The 27,805-nt window shown below is 53.7% G+C and overlaps 3 protein-coding genes and 1 long non-coding RNA gene across 12 annotated transcripts; 2 read left to right on the top strand and 2 right to left on the bottom strand.

The window, feature by feature from the left end:
• Nucleotides 1–1,324: 1,324 nt before the first annotated feature.
• Nucleotides 1,325–4,191, bottom strand: ARL4D (ADP ribosylation factor like GTPase 4D). Its single transcript, XM_050935126.1, has 2 exons — nucleotides 4,101–4,191; nucleotides 1,325–3,727 (listed from the first exon to the last, which is right to left on the bottom strand). Exon 2 carries the CDS (start codon nucleotides 3,683–3,685, stop codon nucleotides 3,083–3,085), a length of 603 nt encoding a protein of 200 aa, XP_050791083.1. The 5' UTR covers nucleotides 3,686–3,727; nucleotides 4,101–4,191; the 3' UTR covers nucleotides 1,325–3,082.
• On the top strand, nucleotides 3,684–9,870 carry LOC127040792 (collagen alpha-1(I) chain-like). The gene is made up of 5 exons (XM_050935378.1): nucleotides 3,684–3,802; nucleotides 7,315–7,828; nucleotides 8,022–8,109; nucleotides 8,937–9,019; nucleotides 9,647–9,870. Exons 1-5 carry the CDS (start codon nucleotides 3,684–3,686, stop codon nucleotides 9,671–9,673), a joined length of 831 nt encoding a protein of 276 aa, XP_050791335.1. The 3' UTR covers nucleotides 9,674–9,870.
• A 2,285-nt stretch (nucleotides 9,871–12,155) lies between these two features.
• Nucleotides 12,156–26,386, bottom strand: TMEM106A (transmembrane protein 106A). Of its 5 annotated transcripts, XM_050935117.1 has the most exons (10): nucleotides 26,285–26,337; nucleotides 22,097–22,190; nucleotides 18,981–19,192; nucleotides 17,878–18,124; nucleotides 17,351–17,414; nucleotides 16,685–16,844; nucleotides 15,947–16,087; nucleotides 15,451–15,494; nucleotides 14,476–14,529; nucleotides 12,156–13,896 (listed from the first exon to the last, which is right to left on the bottom strand). In XM_050935117.1, the coding sequence occupies exons 4-10, from the start codon at nucleotides 18,095–18,097 to the stop codon at nucleotides 13,776–13,778; spliced, it is 804 nt and encodes a 267-aa protein (XP_050791074.1). In that variant the 5' UTR covers nucleotides 18,098–18,124; nucleotides 18,981–19,192; nucleotides 22,097–22,190; nucleotides 26,285–26,337; the 3' UTR covers nucleotides 12,156–13,775. The 5 variants fall into 5 exon arrangements, with proteins under 5 accessions (XP_050791074.1, XP_050791073.1, XP_050791076.1 ...); XM_050935116.1 differs by lacking the exon at nucleotides 22,097–22,190 and having other exon boundaries at nucleotides 26,285–26,355; XM_050935119.1 differs by lacking the exon at nucleotides 18,981–19,192.
• On the top strand, nucleotides 23,539–25,422 carry LOC127040664 (uncharacterized). 5 transcript variants are annotated; one of them, XR_007771499.1, is made up of 3 exons: nucleotides 23,539–23,580; nucleotides 25,213–25,276; nucleotides 25,360–25,422. It is a non-coding gene; the product is annotated as an uncharacterized LOC127040664 (long non-coding RNA). The 5 variants fall into 5 exon arrangements; XR_007771498.1 differs by lacking the exon at nucleotides 23,539–23,580 and adding an exon at nucleotides 23,622–23,663; XR_007771497.1 differs by lacking the exon at nucleotides 23,539–23,580 and adding an exon at nucleotides 23,705–23,746.
• Nucleotides 26,387–27,805: the final 1,419 nt, after the last annotated feature.

Genomic DNA, 27,805 nt, shown 5'->3' with positions numbered 1-27,805 from the left:
AGTGTGTGTCCTACGTCCCGTCACTGTCACAGAGCTCAGCACCACAGGCCTGGGCTACAGGGAGGCACCTACCTCTGCTAGTGATCTCCACCTAGACCTCCCTCTCTCAGAGGCTGGTGGCTTCAGCAGCTAAGCTGCCCTTGCAAGAAATACAGGAGGCTATGGTTCAATTCCCCCTGCCCACCATCCAGTGTGCACGTGTGAAATTAATTTAACATCCCTATGTTAGGAGACAGGGGAAACAGAATCTCCCACTGTCCCTTCTCTAGACCATTCATTGTTTTATGTTATTTTATCATGTCCCTTTTTATTCTAAAAGAAACAATCCAGTACTTTCATTGTCTCTCCATGTGGGGGAGTGTAGCAGAAGGGTTAACTTTGATTCTATAGATCCCACTTCCTGGGCATGGCTTTCATATTAAACTCTGAAGCCCCATCCCTCCTCCAGGTCCTCTTCTCCCCATCCCATCTCAGGCACAGGCCCACTCCTCCTGATGCTCTTCACCTTGGCCCAGGTTCCCAAAGGTACTTAGGCACCTGCCTCCCCTGAGGAGTTGATGGGAGCTAGCACACAAAAACCTCTAAGAATCTAGGTCCTTGTGACTGACACACTGCAGATGTGATGGTCCCTGTGCACAAAAACCTCTAAGAATCTAGGTCCTTGTGACTGACACACTGCAGATGTGATGGTCCCTGTGTCAGCGCTGGGGGCTGCCTCCACCAGGGGAGAAGCAGAGCAAGGCCAGCCCACAGGACCATGCTCACAAAGCTCATTCCATTATTTAAACAGCTTTTTAGGCAAATTATGTGCAAACCCTTGCTGCATATCCCGAACATCTCTGGCAACTAACCCAAACCCAGGGACCACATCAGGCTAATACCAAGGGAGAAGGGATTCTCTGGGAGGAAGTCAGCCCCCCACCACCCTTCCCTGCTGTGTGAGATATTGTGAATGGTCCAGCTCTCAGTGCTTAAAGCCGCTGCTCCTCCTCGTGGAGCCATAGGGCTGTGCCTCAGTTGCCATAGGGCTGCGCCTTCTCTTTGTCTGGAAAAGGGGAACTCGAGATCTTCACGTGCAGTACATGATGTAAACTGTTCACCCACTACAGGAACATGAGACATGGCAGCTGCACACATGGGTCAGGGGGCTCTGACCCCGCCACTGACCCACAAACTGCTGAGCACAGCCGAGGGAGCAAAAGTTAACACAAAAGTATAATCTTGTTTAGTGAAACAGGTTCTAGACACACACACACACACACACACACGACCAGTTTAAGCTGAACAAACCCTGCATTTATTCAAACTCATCTGGCAGCCAAGACACATTTTCACTCTGGGTCACATCTGGGGCTAACGCAGCAGTAAACACCTCCAATTGCTGTTCTGGCCACCACTGCATTTACCAGCCCATTTTTAAAGGAGAGGGGGAGGAACATCTTGTGCTCACAGGAAACGAGCTGTCATGCTTACTCCTCCCCCAGACCCCAGTTCCCGTTGCAGCAACCAAGTTTGCTGTCACCTTTGTACAGTTAGAATTGCTAGGTGTTAGGCTGCAGTGTTAGTGTAACTGTACAGGCCCAGGAGATTAGAGAGAGACGGTGCAGGAGGTAATATTTCTTATTGGACCAACTTCTGTTGGCGAGAGAGATGAGCTTTTGAGCTACACAGAGCTCCTGAACTCTCAAAAGGGTCTCTCACCAGCAGCAGTTGATCCAATAAGATGATCTCCCGCATCTGTGGCATTTATAGCCTGTGAACAGCCCAGCCGCTATCAAAAAGGGACCCAGGGACAGGGTAGCACATCTGATCCCAGCCAGTTGGGTGTGAGGGAAGGAAGAAGCCTTGGGCTTTTTGCAGTTACTTAAAGGCTCCAAGCTCATTTTCACACATGACACCTGCTCAGCTCCATACAGGCCACTTCAAACGGTGACTTAGGTCTAGTGTTTCAGGGGAGCAATGTTTGAGATTTACCATGGACAGGGTAGTAGGAATTGCCACACCAGCACCAGATGCATCAGAGGAAGGTAGAACGTCACAGTAGCAGAGTGAAATAATTTGCTTTCCCCAACCGCCACATCAGGGCTCACCCTGGTCTCCAGGAGTTCAAGGCAGGTTTAAACCTACAGCTTGAGGCTTAATATCTCTCCTTGGCGAAAAGTGTCTCATCACTAGTTATAACTCCAGATGCTGCATAAAACAGCAAATGCTGGCATGTATGGGAGCTGCAGGGGCTTACCAGCCCTGGGGAAAAACCCACCGGGTCATGTTTTTGTTACTATTCATTAGTGCAGCAGCCAGACATTTGGTTGGTTTCTTTCGACCCCCACAAGAGCTCACTCCCTCAGCGTGGAGACAAGGACAGATTAGATCTGTCACTTTAAAGCCTTCTTTCCTTAAAGACCAGCCAACTGTTTAGCACAGGTCCTTGGTTTCAATAAAAGGCCGCTCTGCCTCTAATCCCAATGTGCCTTTTGTCCTGATCCAGCCAAGTGGAATCTTGACAAAGTATGAACTTGGACAGCATGAAAGTGAAGACTCAAAGCCACTCCCAGCTATCCAATCTGTCTGTTTAATAACTTATGTTTAGTTCCTACAAAAAAATACACATGGCTTATAAAAAAAATCCCAGTAATACAAAGATTCCCCTCCCCCACCTTTCCTACAGCAATGATGGAAGTTAACACCCCCATGCCTAGAAAACCCACTTGCAGTGTTTTCATCTAATGCAAGTTGCCATCAGGTTGCAGTCTCCTAACCCCGCCCTCCCTCTCTGTAAATTTGTTTTTGACACATTAGGGGCCATTGCTCTCAGTCTGGCTGTGGCACTTGTGTGTCCTGTCAGCACACTGGCAGTCCCTACAGCACACTCCCATTGGAGCTGTCCCAAATCCTGGGTGGAGAGCTCACCGGGCCGGCACACAGGACGGCGTGTGGCGCTGTCCCATAATAAAGTCCTTGTCTACACGGGAGGTGTAGCCACGCTGGGGTGAGCCAGGCCTGGCACAGGAGCCGCTCACCCCGCACCCAACAAGCAAGGGCCTGGCAGCTGAGGGGGGCTGGGGCAAGTTCCGGGGGCTGCTCATCGCCTCTTCTTGCTGTGCCGCAGCATCTTCTTCCTCTTGAGGATCATTTCATAGAGTTTCTCCAGCCCCTGCTGCAGGCCCAGCCCGTCCACCGCGCTGCAAGCCTGGGTGCAGCTGAGGGTGGAGGAGCTCAGCTCGTGCAGGGCCAGCAGCTTCTCCACCTCGGAGGCCGCCAGCGCCCCCGGCAGGTCCTGCTTGTTGGCCAGGATGAGCACGGGGATGCCCTGGTTCTCGGAAGTCCGGGTGATCCGGTGCAGCTCCACCCTGGCCTCCTCCAAACGCTCCCCCTCCGCCGAGTCCACCACGAAGACCAGCCCGTCCGTGCGGCGGGTGTAGGACTTCCAGAGTGGCCGCAGCTTCTCCTGGCCGCCCACGTCCCACACCTGGAAGGCGATGGCGCGGGAGCCCCCCAGCGGCACCCGGATCTTCTCCATGTTGAAGCCCTTGGTGGGCGCGCTCTTGACGAACTCCTTGAATTTGAGCCGGTAGAGCAGCGAGGTCTTGCCGGCCGCGTCCAGCCCGATCACCACCACGTGCAGCGCCTGGAAGTGCGGCAGGAAGGGTGGCGCGGGCGCAATCTCTGCCAGTTGGTTCCCCATGGTGCCCGGGCTGGGCGAGGCGGCGCTATCGGGCGCTCCGGGCTGCAGCGGGGGAGAAGGGCAGGATGAGCAGGAGGGCCAGCCCGAGACTCCCCCCAGCGCCCAGCACCGGGAGAGGTAGGCAGGGGACCCCCGGAGCAGCCGGCCCCGCTGCAGACGCTCCAGGGGCCGACCTGGGAACAGGGTCCTTCCCCCGGGGAAGGGAGGGGCTGGGCACCCGCCCCGGCCTGTTCCCCTAGGTCTGTCCAGCTCCCCCGTCCTCACGGGGGAGGAGTTCCCCGGTGCCCGGCGGGGTCCAGCGCCCCCGCAGCCAGGTTCGTGGGGGTCCCCGGGAGAACCCAGCCCGTCCCGGCACATCCCCAGCGCGGTTCGCTCTCCGGCCGCGCCCCCCTGCTGCAGCCCCCAGCCCGTTTACCTGCCATAGGGGCCGGGGCAGCCCGGGATCGGAGCCTACCCGTCCGGCGGGACCCTCCCAGCGCCACGGAGCCGCCACCGAGGCCGCCTCGCTGCGGCGACTGGAGCAGCTGCTGAAACTCCTGCAAGGGCGGCGGCGAGGGAGCTAAACGCCCGCGAGCCAGCCCCGTGATGTCACGGCGACTGAGCCAATCAACGCAAGCCGCTGTGCACAGCTGGCTACAGCTGTTTGCACCTGGCCAGGAGCCCGGAGCGTAGAGCCAGCCCCGGGGAAGGAGGGAGCAGCCCCAACTCGCTGCGTGACCGGGGCGGGGGAGAGGAGAGCCCGCAGCTTCCCCCCCGCTCCACCCCGCAGGGTGAACTCCCGCGAGCCCCATCACGGTGGGGAGGTGTCACCTTTCCCAGGACAGATAATGCATGTGGGGGAGAGTGGGGAGAAAGAACGGGACCTGACAAAACAAATCATCTCCCATTATCCCAGGCAGAGCCTTCTCCCCCAGGGAATGAGGCACGGGCCCTCACCTGCAAATCTAGTTTAGCTGAGGTACTAGGGTAATGGACCTTACAGAAAACCCTACAATATTCAGACTAGAGGGAATATCCAGTGGGATCCTCAAGGCGCACAGGCCCCAGGGCAGAGCCTTGTTTTCACAAAGAAAGCTCACAGCTAATGGCAGTAGCTTCTTTCCTTATATTGAGGAGTGTCTATAAGGACTGACTGAGGTGCAGGTGTGCCTGCAAGCTGAGAACGAAAGGTCCCTTTGTCACTGGTAGATGCTGCTCCCCAAATGAAGATGGTGACTGTTAACAGTCAATCACCAAATTAAATATGCTTCCTAGGAAGGCGGCTTCTGTTCTAGGAGAATGTATGCGCTGGGTGACAGCTGTCAATCATAGCTGGTGTTATTCGGTAGGGTTTTTTCTAGGCTTCAGCTCCTGCTAGTCTTCGAGGTAGTGATACTCACCAGGCAGCGAGAGCTCATTTACAATCAGCCTGCTGACAGAGAAGCCAATTACACAGTCTTGACAGGGTTAAAGGAATAAACTCCTGCTATCTTTGGCAGATAGTGGAAACCAATAAATACGTGACTGGGAGTATAAGCAAAGTACCTTGCAGGCAGACGCCTGCTCACTCCTAGGCTGTGTAAACAATTAGAGAGCATCTAAAGCAGAAGGATGGTCTTGAGGCAGCGACCTGGGACTCAGGAGATCTGGATTCAGGTCCTGGTTCTGCCACAGGGTCCCTGTGAGATGTCAGGCAAGTCATTGAATCTCTGTGCACCTCAACTCCCCATCTCTGAAAGGGGGATGACCCTATTTCCCTACTGCACTCTAAGAGTAAATGCATTAAAGGCTGTGAGGGGTTTGGATGTCACCTAGATGGTTTTGGCAGGGCTATGTAGCGTTTCTGCCCCGCAGATTAAGATGCTGCTTCATTCTGAACGAAGCACTTGCATAGTCCATAGGGTTTCTAAACAACCGAGTTTTGATTAAATAGCTCCATGTTTGAGAGGCACAGACAGGTGAAGTGACTTGCCCGAGTCTACACAGCACAGCAACAACAGAGCCAGGAATGGAACCCAGGAGTCCTGGCTCCCAATCCCTTCTGCTCTCACCACTGGGCACAGTTCCCTCCCCATGTGTAATACAGCCCCTTCTTAAAACTGTTACTACTACTTATAGGAGTCACTCTAGATTTAGCACTGACACAACCCTGCTGTTCAGGCCTATGAGTCTGCCAGTCGGCATCACAAGTGGGCGATGAGCTAATTCAGAAGCTGTCCATAGACTGCACTGCTATACTTATCAAGCCAAGCCAAGCCAAGCCAGATTGTCACTGACAGGTAATTTAATGGGCAGCATCTCATCCTGCTGGAAGTCAGTGGTGGATGGTTCAGGGAACACAGAAGTGGACCTTTCACCTCCTGTGAGTCCTGCCGGCTATCTCAAGTGAAATGAGTTTTGCTAAACCCAGTAATCCACTACACTTAACTCATTAATGTGTAGACAAATTTGGCAGCCTCTAGTCAAGGATAATACCTGAGGCTGTCCATACACAGGGACTCAGTAGCTTCTGGCATTAATGATCCTTCAAGGCTAAAAGTAGCAGTGAGGAAACACAGGTCATCTTCCGCTGTGGTAGGCCCACTTCCCTGGTGCATACACCCAACAGAGACCATCGGTCCTACACACCCTGTTCTGTTACCCCTATTCTCTGTTCTCCTGCCCACTTCTTTGTGTCATTTCTTGCTTGTAAACTCTTTGGGGGCAGAGAGTCATTTTTATGTCCGTGTGGTGCCTGGCCCAATAGGTCCCATCCTGTGCCGGGGAACTAGGCACTACCACAATAGAGATGTTCAATAACAACACTCAGTTTTCAATGGGATGTTTTATTGCTGTCGTTTGATAGCTCTGGGGTACCTAGGAATACAGTGGTTGTTTGGAACACTCACTCTTGGCAGACTTTGCTCTGAAGGAAGCTAGACAGGGATATGAAGGCAGAACTTACAGCACCCTGGTGAAGGGTAAGCCGCTCTTTGAAAGCCCTGGTTCCTCCTGGAGAGAGGGAGGCGGAGTTCAGTGCAGCTGCCAAGGAAATCAGAGAACCGGATTTGATCAGGCTGGATGGCTGTGCGCAGGCTGCTATGGGTAGGTGAGCTGTGCGGGCACAGGAGACACCCCTCCTGCATAGCCCGTTAACGCCACCGTCATCCCAGCAAGCCCCGGGGACTGATGGGCCCCGGCGGTTTGACACCTGAACAGCCAGGTCCGAGCTCCAGAATGGGGGGTGGGAGCTGGGCGCCAGCTGCCCTCACAAGCCCTGCGCAGAGGTTAAGCCTGGCCAAGTGCCCATGGGCGTTATTGCTGCGGGCAGGCGAGTGCTGCCCAGGCTCGGTGGGTCGGTCCCTAGCGGAGATGGGGACAGGGCAGCCTGGCAGGGACAGGGAAGAGCCCGGCCCCGCAGGTGGCCCAGGCCCTGCCCCACCCCAGGAGCCTCCAGAGGTCCCGGGCTCCCTGTGCGCCCGACGGGTCCCCGGCGCCTGAGACAGCGCAGCGCAGCGCCCCCTGGCGGGGAGCCCGGTCCCCAGAGCCTGAGACAGCGCAGCGCAGCGCCCCCTGGCGGGGAGCCCGGTCCCTAGAGCCTGAGGCAGTGCAGTGCAGCACCCCCTGGCTGGGAGCCCGGGCCGCAAAGCCCCAGCTGGTCCCCGCGGCAGCACAGCGCAGCGCCCCCTGGCGGGAGCCCGGTCTCCGGCGCCCGCGGCAGCACAGCGCAGCGCCCCCTGGCGGGAGCCCGGTCCCCGGCGCCTGAGGCAGCGCAGCGCCCCCTGGCGGGGAGCCCGGTCCCCAGCGCCGGAGGCAGTGCAGTGCAGCGCCCCCTGGCGGAGAGCCCGGTCCCCGGCGCCTGAGGCAGCACAGCGCAGCGCCCCCTGGTGGGAGCCGGTCCCCGGCGCCCGAGGCAGCGCAGCGCCCCCTGGCGGGAGCCCGGCCGCAGAGCCCCAGCCGGGGTGGGTCGGAGGGAGGGGCCCCGGCAGGGCCAGGGCCGCCCCGGACCCGGTTGCCTGGCAGCGGCCGCCGCATTGTGAGGCCGGGCCCCGGCGGCTGCAGCTGAGGCTGCCCTGGGCAGAGCCGGCCCCGGCCCGGCCCGGCCCCATGTCCGCCAACCACTGGGAGGCCCGGCGCAGGCAGCTGGTGCTGGAGCGCAGGCGGCGGAACCAGCTCCTCCAGCAGGTGTGTGCGGGGGGGGGGGCCGGGGGGGCGGGCGAGCGGGGGGCGGGCGGGCGAGCGGGGGGGTCCAAGGCCCGGGAGGGTTCAAGGCCGGGGGCGAGCGGGGGGGGTCCATGGCCGGGGGGGCGGGCGAGCGGGGGGCGGGCGGAGAGGGGGCGCGGACCTGCGCGGCTGCTCACTGTTCATTCCTGTGCAGAAGGCGGAAGAAGCCGCCAAGAAGGCGCCGGAGCAGAGGCCTGAAATCAGCCCCTCCCAGCTGCAGCCCCAGGGCCCCCCCCGGCCAGGTGAGGGGAGCTGGGCGGGCACGTTGCGGGGCCAGGGGGGTAAGGGTCTCGGGAGGGTCACTGTCTGGGGTGGCAGCTGGGCCTGCCGGGGCGCAGGGCCCGAGACGTTTGTGAACCCCCCTTTCGGGGGGGAGGGGTGATATTTGAAGATATCAAAATAGTTTCCTGTGCTGCAGTGATGAGCATCGAGTCAAAACCCAAATCGAGCCACAGGCCTATCCTGTAGCCTGCCACCACCCATTGTACAGTGACCTGAAGGGGTGCTGAGCTCCATGCTTCAGCTGGAGCTGAAGATGCTCAGCACCTCTGAAAAATCAGGTCTTTTTCTCCTACAGAATGTAGTGGGCAAAGCCTTCACTGGACGAGTACCTGAATGAAACCAGAAAGTGAGATGAATGCGCTAGGGCTCCCCTCCTCACCGTTCACAGCACTGGAGAAAATCCCTGTACGGAAATGCATTGGTCCACTCACACATCATTCCCCACCTGTAGCGTTTAGCTAAGTTAGGGGGGTGGTGGTGGATAATACATTTCCAGATGAGTGAGCTAGTAACTGAAGCAGGGTGTAGGATTACAGGAGAATTGACTCAATGACTGAAGTGTAGGAGGGGGCTGCTAGGACTAAGGCAGTGTTTCCAGTGGCTAGTACAGCAGACTGCAGGTCAGGGCTCCTGGATTCTGTTACCCAATAAGTCTGGGTGGGTCTATTGCTCTTCATGGCTTTGCAGTCAGTCAGGGCAAAGGCATTTAGTAAAATAAATTCACATTTGGAGAGAGAGTTTCTGCAAAGGCAACTGAATTTGGTTAGTAACTTGCGATTTGTTTCAGAAGTCACCTGCTCCTGCCAGTGCTGCCCATGCAAGTGTCATTACATGACGATAAGCAGCGCAAAACTGCCGCGTAGATTCTCAGTAAGTTGATGGGGAAGGGGTGAGAAAAGAGTTGGGAGCAAGAATTAGCTGTTTGCTTCTTTGATGTAAGGGTGTGATCCTTATGCATGAGATCCTGGGTTTCTCTGCAAGGAAATTCCTTAAGAGATCTCATCTTTTGTTGCCATCACAGCAATCTTAACGAATCTCATCCACACCAAGAATTAGGGTTTCTCTCTCCTCAGTTGTTTTGCCACGTTAACTATACTGGTATAGCTAAAGCAGCAAAATGTTCCTGGCATGAATGCAGTTACACTGGTATAAAAGAGCCTACAGTAGCTTAACTTACTCCAGTTCAGCAACTCCAGTACGAGGAGGAGTTATCAACACGAGGCACCTGAACTGTTGCTGGAGGTAAATTCCTCTCAGTTCTGCACAAAACTGTTTTCTTGCCAATAGTGGATCATTATTTAAACCTCCTCTGCTGCCCACTCCCCACCTCTCTTTGAAATTCAGTTGTGAATGGAAAAAAATGGTTCATTTTGTTTTAAAATCTTTTACAAATCCCTCCCCCCAATTATAAAACGGTATGGCATAGAACAGCCACCATGCACCCGTCCATTATACCCAAGAAACTTGGAGGCAAATTCTCTCTCCTTACCCTTCCAGGCTGTGCAATACATACAACAATGGTAATGACCAAGTAACCAGCAGCGCAGGAATGACTCCTCACCTCGTAACATGCCTTTAAGCACCAAGGAGATCCAGACAAGTGCAGCTGAATCCAACACCATAACGAAGCCATCAGCATGAAGAACACATAGGACCTGCCGGCCACTTCCCATTAGGGGCTGTAACTCTTACTGTGTAATAAACTCTCCACACCCACAGAACATTATGAGGGATGGTCTCTCTTAGGCAATCAAGAGCACCCTGTATTTGCACATAGTCCATTCGCTTTGCCACAACCTTCCTGCTAAGACAGTTGCAACCAACCAAGGCCCGGTACTATATGAAAACTATGCTAAGTTGAGACAAAGAAAGCAGCATCCTTAAGAATTGACATAGAACTTTTAAACTAGTGTCACATGTCCACACACTGAAAATTGATTTGATAGACAAAATTCTGAGGGAAGAGACAATAAATACAGTGACAATTTTAGCCCATTACACTCCGCTGCTTACAGTCAATCAGGAATCAGATTCTCCTTCCCCTTCTCCTTCCTCCCTCCTTTTTTTTTTGGGGGGGGGGCAAGGAAGCCTCTGGCATTTCTTGTAAGTTGTTATTATTGGAAAGAAGCATTTTGCCAGTGCCAGCATCAGCACAGCTGGGTGAAATCCTGCAAGTGTTTCATTGGGGCCGTGGGGGTGGGGAGGAAAGTGTACAGCCGTGACAAATCTGTTCCTGATTTGTGAAGGGAACAGTCTTTTTGACAGCATGCTCCAGGGGTGCTTCCCTTTCCTCCGGCAGAGCAGGAAATCTGCTCCTTTCCTACCCTGACACATTCATCCTTCCAATAGCTGCTAACAGAGTAACTGTGGGGTCTCCATCCCTCCTCACCTAATTGCACTAACTTTAATAACCCACACAGGGGACGACAAACCCTTTTCCCATAGGAGTCCACTGTAGATACCGAAAACGTTCTAGTTAAGAGGCCAAATTCTAACCCATAGGAGCATCAGCAGGGCCAGCTCCAGGCACCAGCTTAGCAAACAGGTGCTTGGGGTGTCCACTCCAGAGAGGGGCGGCAGGTTCAGCTATTCGGTGGCAATTTGGCGGAGGGTCTCTCACTCCCAGTCGGAGCGAAGGACCTTCCACTGAATTGCCGCAGATCGCGATTGTGGCTTTTATTTTTTTTGTCTACTTGGGGTGGCAAAACCCCTGGAGCCAGCCCTGAGCATCAGGCAGCACAGAAGGCAGGGGGAGGGATAGCTCAGTGGTTTGAGCATTGGCCTGCTAAACCCAGGGTTGTGAGTTCAATCCTTGAGGTGGCCACTTAGGGATCTGAGGCAAAAAATCAGTACTTGGTGCTGCTAGTGAAGGCAGGGGGCTGGAGTCAATGACCTTTCAGGGTCTCTTCCAGCTCTATGAGATAGGTGTATCTGCATATATTATTATAGGATAGTTTTGGGCCTTAGGCCACGTCCAGACTAGGGGAGGAAAATCGATCTTAGATACGCAACTTCAGCTACGTGAATAACGTAGCTGAAGTCGAATTTCTAAAATCGAGGTACTCACCCGTCTGGACGGCGCAGCATCGATGTCCGCGGCTCTCCGTGTCGATTCCAGAACTCCGTTCGGGTTGATGGAGTTCCGGAATCGATGTAAGCGTGCTCGGGGATCGATGCATCGCGTCCAGACTAGACGCGATATATCGATCCCCGAGCAATCGATTTTAACCCACCGATACAGCGGGTTAGTCTGGACGTGGGCTTAGAAACAGGACTGGGAGTCGGGAGATCTAGGTCTGGTCCCAGCCCTGCCATTAACTCATTGCATGACTTCAGACAAGTCCCTTTCCTTTCAATTCCTTATCTGTAAAGCTGAAGTAGTCACGCATCCCTTCCTCACGGGGTGAGTTATGATGTACATGAGGTGATCAGACACTGAAGAAAGACCTGTAAACAGAATTTGATCTCAGGGTGCTATATTTACAGCTAGAGAGAAACAACTGCCCTGTAGGATGCTGCTATGCACAACCAGCCAATGAGAGCAACTCCTGCCTCACGCCTCTGGCAGAAAGTAGCTGCAAAACCCTGGGTGTCCCTGGACATTGCTCTCCTGGGAGGGGATGTTCAGCATGCACCTTCATGGAGGCCTTGGTTTTCCCATTTAAAACCTTCCTCCTCCCTTTTTAAGCTATAACATGCAGTGATTCCCACTGGCCAGCAGGTGTCACTGTAACACTAGATGGAGACTGATTTCCCCAGGGAATCAGGTAGCCACTCAGCATCTTCAGGAGTCGTCCCAGCACAGCTCATAAGGAGAAAGCACCACTCTGATTTACAAAGCCCTTTTTATTCGTGAAGAGACTGACACAGGCACAGCCAGCTCTCAGTGACTGTGCCGTGGCAGAGACAGCAGGAAGAGAAGAGCAGAGCAGGTGCAACAACACAGTGAATAGAAATGATGGAAAAGGACAAGAGCCAACAAACGAGACGCTTTCAGACCACAAGGTGCTTCCTCACCCCTGCCTCAGGCAGGGATTTAATCCATTGCCGCTTTAATGGAACATATAAAAATCAGGAAAAGACACTTAATGATTAACGTGCCTCTGCTGAAATGTGCTAGTTTGGGAGCCCTGGAGACTGGACCTCTGGATCCACCGAGAAGGTAGATGAAAGGCAAGCTACAGAACACTGCCCTGCTGGGACCTCTAGGAAGGTCAGGCTCCTTGGCATCTCTGCTGAAAGTGCCAGCCCAGGGGCAAGGGTCATGTGGACAGTGATTAGTTCTTTGCTGAGGCACCAAGGTTTCCTCTCCCAACTACTCTGATGCATGCTGCTTTTCCCACTATGTCCCATCTGGCTGGAGAGGTGTTTAGGGCAATGCTGGGCTGCTCTGGGTCAGATCATATGCCCAGCAATTTCTATACATCCATTCAGGCAGAATGTGCCAGTGATTAGCAACGCTGGGATCTAAGGAGGGTGCTTATGCCCATGTGTCTAGCAGGCAATAACATCAGTGTGCGTCCTCTGCCTGAGCTGTTCCTACAGAGAATGAGTCTGTACCGTACAAGGCTCTGGAGAGGGTGGAAGAGCAGCCAGGGCTTCTTCCCTCATAGAAAATGCTACAAATAGGTATAAACGGCAGCTGTTGTTTCCTGGCATTTGCACGAACAGAGCTTTTCTTATCCAAGTAAGACTCCTGCCACTCGTTAAACTCCTTAATACAGGAGCCCACAAGGGAGCACCCCAGCAAATGGCATGTGCTGTGTGGAGAACGCATGATAGGCCCCTCACCTCCCTCTGCCATCTGGGAAGTAGCAAGCCCTCTCCTCCCCTCCTCCACGCTGCAAGGATGCAGCACAGTTTGATCACTTTGGGTACAAGATAGACCATGGCTGCTGCATCAATCTGAACTGCACAACCCTTCATGCGAGATGATCCCTCTGGTAGGATTAGGAAAAGCCAGGGAATGAACATACTTACCCAGCCCCCCCCCCGGCAGAGGAACTTGGCCCAACATCCCCTACACCACTCTTACCCCTCTCTGTGCAAACCAGGCATAGTTTTAGCCAATTATTCAGTGCTTGTTATTTAAGAGCCAAAGGTTCTTAGATGTCAGGTCAAGTTGGGTTTCTCCTGCTTTGCAGAGCTGGGGGTGTGATTGCTATCCAAGAATCACTAGGTGAGATGCTCTCCAGCCAAGAGCGCCCACACCACAGGGCACAGGCACAAAAAGGTTATTTGGCAGGAAGAGCTGATTTAACCAATAGGTAATGCCTCCCCTAGCGCAACAATGAAACACTGCACAGAGTAAGGCAGCTAACAATCTAGCAGAGTTCTCTTAATCAGTTAATACAGCTATTTCCCTACACAGTGTGCACAATCTGCTGCCGCCAACCCCCATACAGGATACAAATGGGAATTGCAAACTCAGAGCAGCATGTTCCAAGTTCATGAAATTCTATCAGTCTGTAACCAGGAAACAGCAGCAGACTGAAAGTCTCCTCCCAAGGGAGAGCCAAATGTCCTGTTTAAAATTACGTGGCTTGGAAGAGAAGCCCCTGGAGTTGCTGTGTCCCTGGTACAACTTGCCTTTGCGACAGAAGAATGTCATCGTCCAGTGATCCCATCATGGTGGGCGGTGGTACAGTGGGTGAGGCAGCGTCGCATTTCCTCTACAATCCACATACTGGTATCTCTCAAAAGCCAGCTGCTCTGAGTGGCACAGGTACGAGCAGGTCAAGGTGCCCCTGCAACACACAATCACAAGAAGAATCCATTTTACTTGAACTATAAAGAGGTTTGAAAGCACCAAGCTGGATCTTCTGCTGGGATTTCACTTTAAGGAAAAGTTCCATTGTGGTCTTTCCCAACCACTCAGCTCAGGCACCAGTCTGAGTCACTCTGCCCCAACATGGTGGATGTACAGGATCTGTCCTCTGGGGAACAGGCCAAGCTCATTCTCCCCCTGCACCATTCACCCCAGACACAGGTATAGCTGTTCCTAATGCAGGTGGAAACAGCACCACTGTACAAGTCACCTCACCAACACTCTGGGTTTGCACTGCTGGAGCTCCCTGGGGGCTGAAGTCAGGGCATGTTCCTCTGCACCAATAGTTTGGATGACTTTCCCCTTAAAATTCAAATAACTGTTACACACCCACACCAACAGTTGCAAACCTACCTGGGGAAAGACTAATTACAACTTCGAACAGTCTTGGTCTCTGAAAACACTAATACAAAGGGAAATCCAGATTGCCTCAATGAGGAATGTTTGGGACCGCGCAGATCAATTGCGAGTGATTCGCTTTTAACCAAATGCCACTTACTGTATGTGCAGTAGAACGTTGTGGACTTTGATTTTGATCCAGGTGCAGATGTTGCTTAGGAGACAGAAAATAGAGAATTAATTGTGCAGTACAATGTTTTCATCAAATAAGACCTGTCCTGCCCCACAGAATAACCCAGGCCTGGGGAGAGAGCACAAGCTTCTCCGATCAGGTCTACAGTTGGAAGGCTTTTCCTATGTGGCTGGACCGATCGGCTTACTTCCTTGTATGGAGACTGCTTATACTGGCAAACCTTATTCCTTTAAACCTTTAGCTGATAAAGTTTATTCCAGTCATGCCCCCCTCTCCTCCTTGGGCAATATAAGCTATTCTGGTGAAAGGGCCATTTTGCCAGTATAAGTGCATCTACATTAGGGGCTTTTACTGACACAGCTAATTTGGTCAGAGATCACAACCTCAACAGACATAGCTATACAGCAGAAGTTTGTAGTGTAGACCTGACACCCTCCCTGCAAATGCATCAAGCAGAACAAAACGGGAGCATTCACATTCCGGCAACACCTGACATCTCCCCCCCATGGGCAGAGCAGGAAACAGATCGCACAAGATGCCTGTGGAGAATCAGCAAACTGCTCATTCACAGAGATGGGGGGTGCTAGATACAAATTAGTCCATCTGTGTGCAGTTAAGCGTATCGGGCATTTCTAAACCAGACTTATTAATCTGTGAGGAGTATTGGATTTGAAAGTGATACAGTCTTGTCAGTTGCAGTTTGGGAAAACATTTAATGCAGAAGAACTAGAAAGGAATTTAAAATGGACATGCTGGGTTTCTGTCCCAAAATGATTACATACATGAAAATCAAAGGGACACATTCTCAGCTGCACTGCAGGGTCAGACAGAATGAGGCTATGGCCCAAGTGATAAATTTATGCCAGACTGCCCCTGGAGAAAAGCCCAGAAACATTAATGCTACTTACCAGCCAGGAAAGTAAGTCTCTGAGAAATACTTACTAGGTATTATAGTCCCATATAATACTGGAGACTGAATAATATATCTGCAAGTAAAACAGAAGAGTTAGTTGGAGATTTACAGTGATTACAGTAACCATGTACAGGTTCAGCCCAGTGAGCCGAGCACACAGAGAGTTACAGATTATCCGATCAATTCCACACAGCTCAGAGCCAGTATTTAAAATCCAATCCACATTGTGTTGGGACCAAGTTACAACATGGCAGTTACAATATGCAGCATGAACCAGTGCAGGAAACACCCATATGAGACATCAGCATTCGGTCTTTTGCCTCCCGTGTTTGCTAAGTACTGCCCTGGGCCAGCAGGTGAATGGGCACCTGGAAAGACAGGAACAGGGGCCGGGGGGGAGGCAGTGAAGGGACTCTGTCCCTGGGGCAATAGAAATACAAGGCGACAGAGGAGGGGACCACTATTTCTCTCCACCCAAAGGGGGCCAGACATTTTGATAGGGCAGCAAGAGGCAGCAGCACCCACCTGGCCGCTGCACAAAGGGCCAATATTCAGCAGGTTCTTCTTGGTGGTTTTCCCTATCACCACAGACAGGTGTAAGACCTCAATGTCCAGTTGGGTGACAGTGACTGGGTAGAAGTTGTTGTTGGTTACATTCAACACGTTCTAAGGAGAGAGACAAACTCAGCCCAAAGCCCTCACACAGTGAGGGTAACGCATGCGCTGGATTTCCATGCAGTGACCTTGCAGCAGCACACCCCTGCAAACGCCAGTTCTCAGACACTCGTAGCTTGGCCGTGGCAATTCCCCTCTGCTGAGGATTGTCCCAAGGAAACACCCAAGATCACATTTGGGTGAGAGTCACTAGCTCTTTAAGTTACAGAAGCAAAACTCCTCACCTGCCCCAGAGCTGCTCTAGGGATCACTTGCCCCCTGCTCCACTCCCTATGCCACACATTCATGGCTGGGCTGAAAGCAGAGGAAAGATGCAACACACAGTGACAAACAAATCCCAACATTTGTTACATAGCGCACTTCCACCCAGCAGCACTTCCTGCCCCATCACACACTGCTCCACCAACATGCCTCATTTCTGACTGGCCACTCCAGTCTTGCCTGCTGTCCTGCCATGTGCACACAGCTCGGCCACCTAGCTCACTACTGACCTGCCACGCTGTCCTTAAGACTTAGAAGTGAGCCAGCTATGGACTGATAATGAGATATGAGCTCAACGTCACCGTACGCGCCGCGCTGAGAACTCACTGTCATGTTGAGATTGATACTGGAAACGGTGGAATTAAAGGCAATAGAGGAGGCATTCAGCCCTGCGGGCTGCACCACAATGGAGCGAGGGAACAGGAAGAATATGCTGAGAGATGACATCAGCAGGCAAATCGTCACGGCAAGGGATACATAGAGCTTCCTGCAAGATAGCATCAAAGGACCGTAACTCGCCTGGCCCAGCCCTGTCCTGCAGCCCTGTTTCTACAGCGTTGGACAAGCATGGGGGAGTGAGCACCAGCCAGACACAGTAAGCACCAAGACATGAGGGCCTGCAAAGGGACTGTATAGTATCTAGTGGCAGCACGTTCACCTTGGGGCCAGGAGGGGTAGGTTTCAGACCCAGAAACATGCTACTTGTCATTGCTAGAAGTAAGCAGTCCCACGTGGCCCTTTTCAAACAGAACTAGCCCAGAATCCCAGCCCACAGTCCCTCCTGCATCAAGAAGTGCTCGTACAGCCCACTGCCAACACAGAACAGATGCCCTGCAGGCATCAAACCCACTGCAGCTCAGGGCTCAATGAGCAACGAAGCTTTTAAATGAACCTCTGCAAACAGATTCCTCCTGTAATGCTGCACCCCCCCTAGTCGCACCCATTTAAATACAGCCAGAGCATTAAAAGAACAGGGGAGAAACAGGACTTTACGTTCGTCTGGGCTTCAGCCTCTGGTCACCGTATGGAATCAGAGCCACCAACTGCTTCTCCTGCTCTGAAAGACAGATGATAAGAGGCGCAGGTCAGAAGAGATGCAGCGTACTGGGTACAGTAGCAAACAGGGCACATCAGGCTGCAGAGCACCTCACTACAGGTTAGGGTCTATCAGCATTCTCGTTACAAATGCTGCCCCATTCAGAGGAATGCAGAGGTCTAACTCAAATAACCCTTGTTGGCTTCGGCCAAGCATAGAGACAGACTGAGCTTTGCTAACTTAGGGCTGCATAGATACCTTCCAACAGCCCCAGGTCTTCCACTGATTAATGCAAGATGGAGCCAATGCAGGCTCTCTCTTTAGTACAGAGATGGAGACTGCATGTCACAGCATGCAGTATTCCATCATGACTGGTGTTCCATAGGGCGCACAGCTGAGTGAGAAGCAACAAGCAGAGGACTGTTTGGTGAAGTGCCTGGAAAGGCTGGAAACCACTGACCAAGCACACACAAGAACCACCTACCCCTGGGGATCCTTCCTGTTCCCTGGCACGTTGGGCAGTTGATGCAGCCCCGACTCACAGTGCCCACACAGGGCATGCAGGATGCGGCAGAGTCTCCTCCATTGATAGTGCCATAATTGGTGACTTCATCCTCATCAGCCGATTTCCTGCGCAGAATCGATTTCCCTCCCCTCTCCTTCTGGTCAGAGACCTTCCAAAACTGGGAGAACATTTGGCCCATAGTTGAAAGAGAATTTTTCCACTAGATCTAAAACCAAAAACATTCCAGAAAAAAAAGTCTCTTTATTGATCAGTCCTGCTAACTCTTGTGTTTTTAATAGCAAATATTACACTAGTGGAGTACTCTCTAAAATCCCACCTCCTGGAGTCATGGGAATGTGTCAGAATCTCAGCTTTCAATTTAAAAACAATAAAAGTAAGTTTTTTCTAGCCCTGATGGTTACAGGGAAAAACTTGAGCATGAGCTAATGGCTACAAAAACAGAAGGTAAATAAAAAGAACCCAATGTGTTTTGGTTTTTCCAATCATTAATTTTGGGGGTATGACTCATGATTTTTTGAATTCTAGGGGGTGACAACACTGCAAAAATCTACAAGTAACAATTCTGAGGTTCTTTTCATATGGCAGATCACTCATCCGATTGGCAGCAAGAATAGTGCACACACACGCGCGCGTGCACACACACACACAAGTATGCAGTCACTTCTGAATGCATCAACCCCTCACCAAACTTAACCTTACTAAACAGATGCCTAATTAAAATCAGCTCAGTGTTTGTCTCCCCCCTTTAGTTTAAACCAAAATGACTTCTCTGATCTTCTTCCTGGCTCACTGCAGCCCCTTGCAATCAGAAACTCGTGAATCACAATGAGCCCACAGCCAAGGCTTATTATTAGAGAGAGTTTGCAACAAAAAAAAGAAAAATAGCAGAAGTGAAAGAACAATATTTTACCACCAGACCCTCTGAACGCAGCTTCCTCCATGTCACCTCCCAGCAGAAAGGAGTGAGTATTGCTCCCTAGTCTAGGCAGCCTTGCTTTAATGACTGAGAGACAGGCTGCTTCTCAACAGAAAGAGCCTAAAGGAAGACTAACTGCACTCACCCAGAAGGTTGAGAAGCTGGATGTAAAGAACCACTCTTGATTCTTGCTTGAAACGCGCTTGGGGATCTGGGACGCAACACCCATGGACACATCCAGACCTCTCCTTTAGGCTCCAGACCTCAGAGACCACCGCTGCTGAGAGCTCAGCGTCAGAGTCTCAGCAAACTCCGAAAGCACTTATATTTATCAGATGGAGGCAAGTAGTGATATTCCTGGTGACAAAGGAAGCCTCTGGACTTAATTAAAGTAAGGAGGTAAGATAATCAACAGTGCTGCAATGGTTTGATCACAAGGGGATCTTCCCACAGCAGCTGCCTGAGACCCCATTTGCTGAGATACTGCATCCACTGAGCACCCAACCCTTTTGCAATCCTGCAGTTTGGAAGGTTGCAGGTGAGAACATGGGCCCTGAGGCTGGAAAGATTCCAGTGACTCTGCGATTTTTGATCCCAGGCTTTTCTGCTAAGGACCCATCCCTTAGCTCTGCAGCTTCCTTTGGAGAGCTAGGCTGTGGTTCTCAAACTTCATTGCACGATGACCCCCTTCTGACAACAAAAATTACTATATGACTCCAGGTGGGAGGGGGCCAGAGCCTGAGCCCCCCCACCCTGGGCTGAGTTGGGGGGCAGAGCCCTGCTGCCCCAGGCTCAAGCCCTCCAGCTGAGCTAGCGGCTTCAAAGATTCCCCTAGCCAGTTCGGTCTCAGCCTCTTACCCTTGCAAATTTCCCCCTATTAATACTTGTGCTTTGTTTTCCTGTCCCAGGAGTAAAAAATGAGGAGCAGAGGCGGCTCTAGACATTTCGCCGCCCCAAGCAGGGCGGCATGCTGTGGGGGGCTCTCTGCCGGTCGCCAGTAGGGCGGCAGGCGTCTCCGGTGGACCTCCCACAGGTGTGTCTGCGGAGGGTCCGTTGGTCCCATGGGACCCTCCGCAGTCACGCCTGCGGGAGGTCCACTGGAGCCGCAGGACCAGCAGACCCTCCGCAGGCATGCCTGTGGTAGATCCACTGGAGCCGCCTGCCGCCCTACCAGCGACCGGCAGAGCGCTCCCCGCAGCATGCCGTCCCAAGCACGCTTGGCTTGCTGGGGCCTGGAGCCGCCTCTGAGGAGGAGTAATTAAAGAGGTGGTTTTTAATCAACTAGGACAAAAGACTACAGGGGCTGGGAGACCCCTGCTGATGTCAAGGGAAAGTCAAGCATCAGATGAACCCTTTCCTTTGCTGATTTGCAGTACATTAGAACAGCACTCTTAGCTGTGACTTTCATTCCCAGTATAAAATCGCTCTTACATGCTTAACCCCTTGAGGGAGAGGGCTTACGCTGATGTGGTTTGCAAGATACAAAAGGATGGCCTAATAATGTATGTAGATAATCTGGGCACTGGGAAGAAGCCGCACTGACTGTGTAACTATTATTATTTATACAGCACCGTGTGTGTGCACAGCCCTTTACAGACAAGAAAAGAGCAACTCCTTGATCAAAGAACAAAACACATTTGAAGGATGGTGTTGGAAGCTGATGAATGAGTATCATTTCAAAAGGCCCAAAGGACTGACAGCTTGCTGCCTATTACAACAGGCAAGTGCATCACTAGTGATGCTGCCTGCAAATTAGGCCAAAGGGGCAAGAAGGCTTTGCTTGTTAAAAGCAGCAACCTGGGTTGGAGTTAGTGAAGGCAGCTATAAAAAAATAATCAATGGAAGAAAGGGGAAGCTGATGGTAATGTATATAAATTAGAACTAAGGAACTGTAGACAATCAGTAAGGGAAGCACAAGGAGAAATCTGTGGCCAGCAGAGTTAAGGATAGTAAGAAGTTTTTTTAAATATATTAGCAAAAAGAATCCTGACAATGGTATTGGTCCATTGCTAGATGGAAACAGTAAAAATATCAACAACAACACAGAAAAGGCAGAAGTGTTGGATAAATATTTCTGTTCTGTATTTGGGGGTGGGAGGGGAACAAATGGTGCAGTCTCTTCCTAGAGTGATAACACACTTTTCATTCCAGTAATATCTCTGGAGGATGTTAAACAGAATCTACTAAAATCAGGGATTTTTAAATCAGCAGGTCCAGATGACTTACGCTCAAGATTTTTAAAAGAGCTGCTGAGGACCTCTCTGGACTGTTAATGATGATTTTCAGTAAGTCTTGGAGCACCAGGAAGTTCCAGAAGACTGGAAGAAAGCTAATGTGACAATTTATAAAAACAGTAAATGAGATGACTTGGCTAATTACAGGCATGTCAATCTCACATGGATCCTGGGCAAGATAATGGATCTGCTGATATGGGACTCAATTAATAAAGATTTAAAGGAGGTAATGAATTAATGCCAGTCACTATGGGGTTTAGAAAATAGGTCCTGTCAAACTAACTTGGTATCTTTTTTTTGACAAGATGACAAGTTTGGTAGATAAAGGTAACAGTGTTGACATAGTATACTTAGACTCCTGCAAGGTGTTTGGCTTCGTATCACATGACATTTTGATTAAAAACATCTAACAATATTAAATTAACACAGCACACATCACACAGATTAAAAACTGGTTAACTGATAGATTTCAAAATGTGAATGTAAACAGGGGATCATCATCAAGCAGGTGTTTCCCATGGGGTCCTAGAGAGACTGATTTTCTGCCCTAAGCTATTTAGCAGTTTTATCAATGACCTGGAAGAAAACATAAAATAATCACTGATTAAGTTATTTACCAAAAATTGGGAGAGTGGTAAATAATGAAGTGAGTAAGTCACTGATTTAGCTTGCTTGGCCAACTGGGTGAAAGCAAACAATGCATTTTAATACAGATAAATGGAAATGTATCCATCTGGAAACAAAGAACGTAGGCCATACTAACAGGATGGGAGACTAGATGCTGGAGAGCAGTAACTGAAAAATTATTGGGGAGGCATCATGCTGGACTGCTGCTGGAATACTGTGTCCAGGTCTGATGCCCACAATTCAAGGACACTGATAAACTGGAGAGGGTTCAGAGAAGAGCCATGAGAATAATTAAAAGACTAGAAATGCTGCCTTACAATGACACACTCAAGCAGCTCATTATTCAGCTTAACAAAGAGAAGGTTAAGGGGTGACTTGATTACAGTCTAGAAGAACTTACACAGGAACAGAAATTTGATAGTGGGCTCTTCAATTTAGCAGATGAAGGTTTAACATGATCCAATGGCTGGAAGTTGAAGCTAGACAAATTCAGCCTGGAAATAAGGTTTGTGTTATTAACAGTAGGGATAATTCACCACTGGAAAAATTTACTAAAGGTTGGAGTGGATTCTCCATCACTGACAATTTTTAAAATAAGAGACTGGATGTTTTTCTAGAAGATCTGCTCTAGGAATTATTGTGGGGCAGGTCTCTGGCCTGTGTTATTCAGGAGATCAGACCAGATGGTCACTGTGTTCCCTTCTGGCCTTGGAATCTATACATTACTGGCCTCCAGTAGGTAGAGCAGAAGCCCCATAGGAGGCAACACTGCTTCCCCAAGAGGGAGATTGTGTGTGGGTTTGGGAACTTCTGCCCTGATTTCTGTTCAGTTCTCTCAGTCACATGGGGTTTCCTTGGGACGGACAGCAAAGGGGTTTGAATTACAGGCTGGTCTGGCAGGGATGACACAGCTTTAGACATCCAAAGGTGCCATTCACACCTCTGCAGTGCCTACTAAACACACTGCCATTCGCTTGCCTGGTTAGTATTGAACAGCTAGCTGCCCCTCCATTTGCAATAGTACAGTCCTGTAGGTCACCCCAGCACCTGTGCCATTCGCTCCTCTGTTCCACTGTGGTGCTTGTGAGCTTGCACCAGTGGCTAGGAAGGAGCAGAACCCCCTTTCACAGGGGCCTAGAGGGTGGGGGGGGGTGCATGAGATTCTTCAAGCTCAGCCCTTTTATTCGTGACATGGTTCTTGCTGACAGGGCTCATCAGTTTCCTGCTTGCTTAGGAGCCAGTTGCTGTGTTTTCAAACAGTGCTATGTCATTTCCTACAGGCCCTATGGGGTCGGGGGGAGGAGGTAACAGATTTGGGAGTTGGATTTATCTGGCAGGGATCCCCCACTGCTGGCTCTGTGCATGGGGAACAGGGTACCAGTGTACTGGAGGCAGGAGGTGCCTGTACAAGGGGAGCAAGCTACAAGTATTGGGGAGGATGTGGGGGCAAAGTTCTTCCAGGGCTAGCTCTGGGCACAGGGCTGGGGGTGGCTGGGCCTGGAGGTGTCTGTGGAGGGGAGCTGGGGGTACATGTAACGGGGCAGTGCTGGGTGATGGGGTCCTCCACATGGGGCAGGGCCCACATGGCTGGCTGAGCCTGGGGGTGTCTGTGGAAGAGAGCTGGGGGTACAGGTAACGGGCAGTGCTGGGATCCCCCTCACAGGGCAGGCCCCCCATGGCTGGCTGGGGGTGTCTGAGGAAGCTGGGGTGCAGGTAACTGGGGGCACTGCTGGGGTCCCCCTCACAGGGCAGGGACCCACTGGTTAGCTGGGGTGTCTGTGGAAGGGGGCTGGGGGTACAGGTAACTGGGGTCCCCCACATGGGGCAGGGCCCCCATGGCTGGCTGGGCCTGGGGGAGGCTGTGGAAGGGGGCTGGGGGTACAGGTAACTGGGGTCCCCCACACGGGGCAGGGCCCCCATGGCTGGCTGGGCCTGGGGGAGGCTGTGGAAGGGGGCTGGGGGTACAGGTAACTGGGGTCCCCCACATGGGGCAGGGCCCCCATGGCTGGCTGGGCCTGGGGGAGGCTGTGGAAGGGGGCTGGGGGTACAGGTAACTGGGGTCCCCCACACAGGGCAGGGCCCCCATGGCTGGCTGGGCCTGGGGGAGGCTGCGGAAGGGGGCTGGGGGTACAGGTAATTGGGGTCCCTGTGGCTGGCTGGGCCTGGGGGAGGCTGCGGAAGGGGGCTGGGGGTACAGGTAACTGGGGTCCCCGTGGCTGGCTGGGCCTGGGGGAGGCTGCGGAAGGGGGCTGGGGGTACAGGTAACTGGGGTCCCCGTGGCTGGCTGGGCCTGGGGGAGGCTGCGGAAGGGGGCTGGGGGTACAGGTAACTGGGGTCCCCGTGGCTGGCTGGGCCTGGGGGAGTCTGCGGAAGGGGGCTGGGGGTACAGGTAATTGGGGTCCCCCACACGGGGCAGGGCCCCCATGGCTGGCTGGGCCTGGGGGTGTCTGTGGAAGGGGGCTGGGGGTACAGGTAACTGGGGTCCCCGTGGCTGGCTGGGCCTGGGGGAGGCTGCGGAAAGGGGCTGGGGGTACAGGTAATTGGGGTCCCCGTGGCTGGCTGGGCCTGGGGGAGGCTGCGGAAGGGGGCTGGGGGTACAGGTAACTGGGGTTCCCCGTGGCTGGCTGGGCCTGGGGGAGGCTGTGGAAGGGGGCTGGGGGTACAGGTAACTGGGGTCCCCGTAGCTGGCTGGGCCTGGGGGAGGCTGCGGAAGGGGGCTGGAGGTACAGGTAATTGGGGTCCCCGTGGCTGGCTGGGCCTGGGGGAGGCTGCGGAAGGGGGCTGGGGGTACAGGTAATTGGGGTCCCCGTGGCTGGCTGGGCCTGGGGGAGGCTGCGGAAGGGGGCTGGGGGTACAGGTAATTGGGGTCCCCGTGGCTGGCTGGGCCTGGGGGAGGCTGCGGAAGGGGGCTGGGGGTACAGGTAATTGGGGTCCCCGTGGCTGGCTGGGCCTGGGGGAGGCTGTGGAAGGGGGCTGGGGGTACAGGTAATTGGGGTCCCCGTGGCTGGCTGGGCGTGGGGGTGTCTGTGGAAGGGGGCTGGGGGTACAGGTAATTGGGGTCCCCGTAGCTGGCTGGGCCTGGGGGAGGCTGTGGAAGGGGGCTGGGGGTACAGGTAATTGGGGTCCCCATGGCTGGCTGGGCCTGGGGGTGTCTGTGGAAGGGGGCTGGGGGTACAGGTAATTGGGGTCCCCGTGGCTGGCTGGGCCTGGGGGAGGCTGTGGAAGGGGGCTGGGGGTACAGGTAATTGGGGTCCCCGTGGCTGGCTGGGCCTGGGGGTGTCTGTGGAAGGGGGCTGGGGGTACAGGTAACTGGGGTCCCCGTGGCTGGCTGGGCCTGGGGGTGTCTGTGGAAGGGGGCTGGGGGTACAGGTAATTGGGGTCCCCATGGCTGGCTGGGCCTGGGGGAGGCTGCGGAAGGGGGCTGGGGGTACAGGTAACTGGGGTCCCCCACACGGGGCAGGGCCCCCGTGGCTGGCTGGGCCTGGGGGTGTCTGTGGAAGGGGGCTGGGGGTACAGGTAACTGGGGTCCCCGTGGCTGGCTGGGCCTGGGGGAGGCTGTGGAAGGGGGCTGGGGGTACAGGTAACTGGGGTCCCCCACACGGGGCAGGCCCCCCGTGGCTGGCTGGGCCTGGGGGTGTCTGTGGAAGGGGGCTGGGGGTACAGGTAACTGGGGTCCCCGTGGCTGGCTGGGCCTGGGGGAGGCTGCGGAAGGGGGCTGGGGGTACAGGTAACTGGGGTCCCCGTGGCTGGCTGGGCCTGGGGGAGGCTGCGGAAGGGGGCTGGGGGTACAGGTAACTGGGGTCCCCGTGGCTGGCTGGGCCTGGGGGAGGCTGCGGAAGGGGGCTGGGGGTACAGGTAAGTGGGGTCCCCGTGGCTGGCTGGGCCTGGGGGAGGCTGCGGAAGGGGGCTGGGGGTACAGGTAACTGGGGTCCCCGTGGCTGGCTGGGCCTGGGGGAGGCTGCGGAAGGGGGCTGGGGGTACAGGTAACTGGGGTCCCCGTGGCTGGCTGGGCGTGGGGGTGTCTGTGGAAGGGGGCTGGGGGTACAGGTAACTGGGGTCCCCGTGGCTGGCTGGGCCTGGGGGAGGCTGCGGAAGGGGGCTGGGGGTACAGGTAATTGGGGTCCCCATGGCTGGCTGGGCCTGGGGGTGTCTGTGGAAGGGGGCTGGGGGTACAGGTAATTGGGGTCCCCATGGCTGGCTGGGCCTGGGGGAGGCTGTGGAAGGGGGCTGGGGGTACAGGTAACTGGGGTCCCCCACACGGGGCAGGCCCCCCGTGGCTGGCTGGGCCTGGGGGTGTCTGTGGAAGGGGGCTGGGGGTACAGGTAACTGGGGTCCCCGTGGCTGGCTGGGCCTGGGGGAGGCTGCGGAAGGGGGCTGGGGGTACAGGTAACTGGGGTCCCCGTGGCTGGCTGGGCCTGGGGGAGGCTGCGGAAGGGGGCTGGGGGTACAGGTAACTGGGGTCCCCGTGGCTGGCTGGCCGGGGGTACGTTGGGGACGGAGGCGAAACCAGGGCAGGGGGCGGCCGAGCCGCTCGGGTCCCCCCCGGGATCCTCCCCCGCCCACAGAGAGGCCAGGCCCAGTCTCTTACCCCGGCGGCGGCTCCTCCGGGCCTGCGGCAGCGGCAGCCGAGCCAGCCCCCCGCGGGGCCGGGCAAAGCGGAACCAAAAGCGCCTCGGGCCGGGCCGGCCCCTCCCCGCCCCCGCCTACCGGCGCCTGGGCCCGCGGAGCCGGAGCGGGCCCCGAACCGCGCCCGCCCGGGGCCAGGCTGTGCCCGGCTGGTCGGGCCTGCGGGTGTCCGTCCCCCCGTGGCCGCAGCCGGGGCGCTGGATCAGTTTGTACCGAGACTCAGAGCGGCCAGGCCGGGTCAGACCCGGGGGCCATCCAGCCCCGTGTCCCGCCTGCCGAGCGCGGGCAGTGCCAGGTGCCCCGGAGGGAATGAACAGAACCGGGAATCACCAAGTGATCCAGCCCCTGCCAGCCATTCCCAGCCTCTGGCAAACAGAGCCCAGGGACACCATCCCTGCCCAGCCTGGCCAACAGCCTTTGATCGACCTGTCCTCCAGGAACTTCTCTGGCACTTTTTAAAAACCCTGTTACAGTCCTGGCCTTCACAACATCCTCTGCCAGAGTTCCACAGGTTGGCAGTGGACCCTTTGGAGGTGGAAATGTATTTCTAAGATTGGGACCAGCGAGCAGAAGTAGGCAAGCATGCCATTCTCCCCCACTCCCACAGCAATGGCAAGGGTGTTTTTGTGCAGGTGTGCAGCAAGCCTGTAGCCTTGTCAGTCCGCTACCAGTGAGCAAACTGTGCCCTTTAACAGAAAATAGAAGAAACTTTATGCCTATATGCAGAATTCTGTACAGTAGCCAAGGGTGGTTTACCACCACTGGAAGATCTGGAGCAGACTGCACAAAAATTTCACTGATGGGGGTCATAGGAAGATTGATGCTGGCTGAGAGAGGAGGATGTTTCAGGAAAGTTGAAACAGTAATTAAATAGAAAGGAATAACACAAAGAAATACCAAATGGATTTTACCTGTCAACACTACAAAAGGATGGCAGAGTAGATCAGCACATTTGGGTCCATTATATGATGATGTAATCCAGCAGGCACAGCTAGTTATGCTATGGCCACAATCACATTTCCTTAGTTTGGTGTTTAACATTGTCTACACAGGACTTTTAATCCCCTGCTGTAGCTCCCTCACTACTACTGTAGAGAATTGCTGAGAGTACCTAGGATTAAAGGTGCCCTGTTTATACCACTCTTATTCTCCAGCACTGCCTCCAGCTGTAGAATTGCAGAGGGTTGTACAACAATGGGAAGTTTTAGGCTGTGTCATAGCCTATTGTCACGGCTCTTACTTGGTTGGCTCAGGGCCTCAGAACACCTTTGGACACTGGTTGCAGCTCAACAGAACTATGATAAAAGTCAAACAGCAGCAGTTTCTACCAGAACAATAGCAACAGAATAAAGAAATGAACCAAGATGTCCCCTTTAATCACAGCTGGAAGTAAGAAGTTTGGCACAGACTACATCTGCAGTCATAATGCTCAGCAGCTCCATAGAAACATTAGTTAAGTGACCTCACCATCTTTGTTTACCCC

The sequence above is a fragment of the Gopherus flavomarginatus genome, chromosome 25 (genome assembly GCF_025201925.1).
Source record: "Gopherus flavomarginatus isolate rGopFla2 chromosome 25, rGopFla2.mat.asm, whole genome shotgun sequence".
Classification (NCBI taxonomy): domain Eukaryota; kingdom Metazoa; phylum Chordata; order Testudines; family Testudinidae; genus Gopherus; species Gopherus flavomarginatus.
Note: the sequence above shows the minus strand (reverse complement) of the source record. Positions and strands in the feature narration are given on the sequence as shown.

Coding starts and splice junctions, on each gene's coding strand:
- TMEM106A (XM_050935118.1), bottom strand. CDS start 18,097: ATGGGCCAAATGTTCTCCCAGTTTTGGAAGGTCTCTGACCAGAAGGAG. Junction 17,415..17,877: donor AACAGGAAGGATCCCCAGGG/GTAGGTGGTTCT, acceptor TCTGTCTTTCAG/AGCAGGAGAAGCAGTTGGTG. Junction 15,495..15,946: donor GCCCTTTGTGCAGCGGCCAG/GTGGGTGCTGCT, acceptor TTTTACTTGCAG/ATATATTATTCAGTCTCCAG.
- LOC127040792 (XM_050935378.1), top strand. CDS start 3,684: ATGGTGCCCGGGCTGGGCGAGGCGGCGCTATCGGGCGCTCCGGGCTGC. Junction 8,110..8,936: donor CCAGGGCCCCCCCCGGCCAG/GTGAGGGGAGCT, acceptor GATTTGTTTCAG/AAGTCACCTGCTCCTGCCAG. Junction 9,020..9,646: donor AACTGCCGCGTAGATTCTCA/GTAAGTTGATGG, acceptor TTACCCTTCCAG/GCTGTGCAATACATACAACA.
- ARL4D (XM_050935126.1), bottom strand. CDS start 3,685: ATGGGGAACCAACTGGCAGAGATTGCGCCCGCGCCACCCTTCCTGCCG.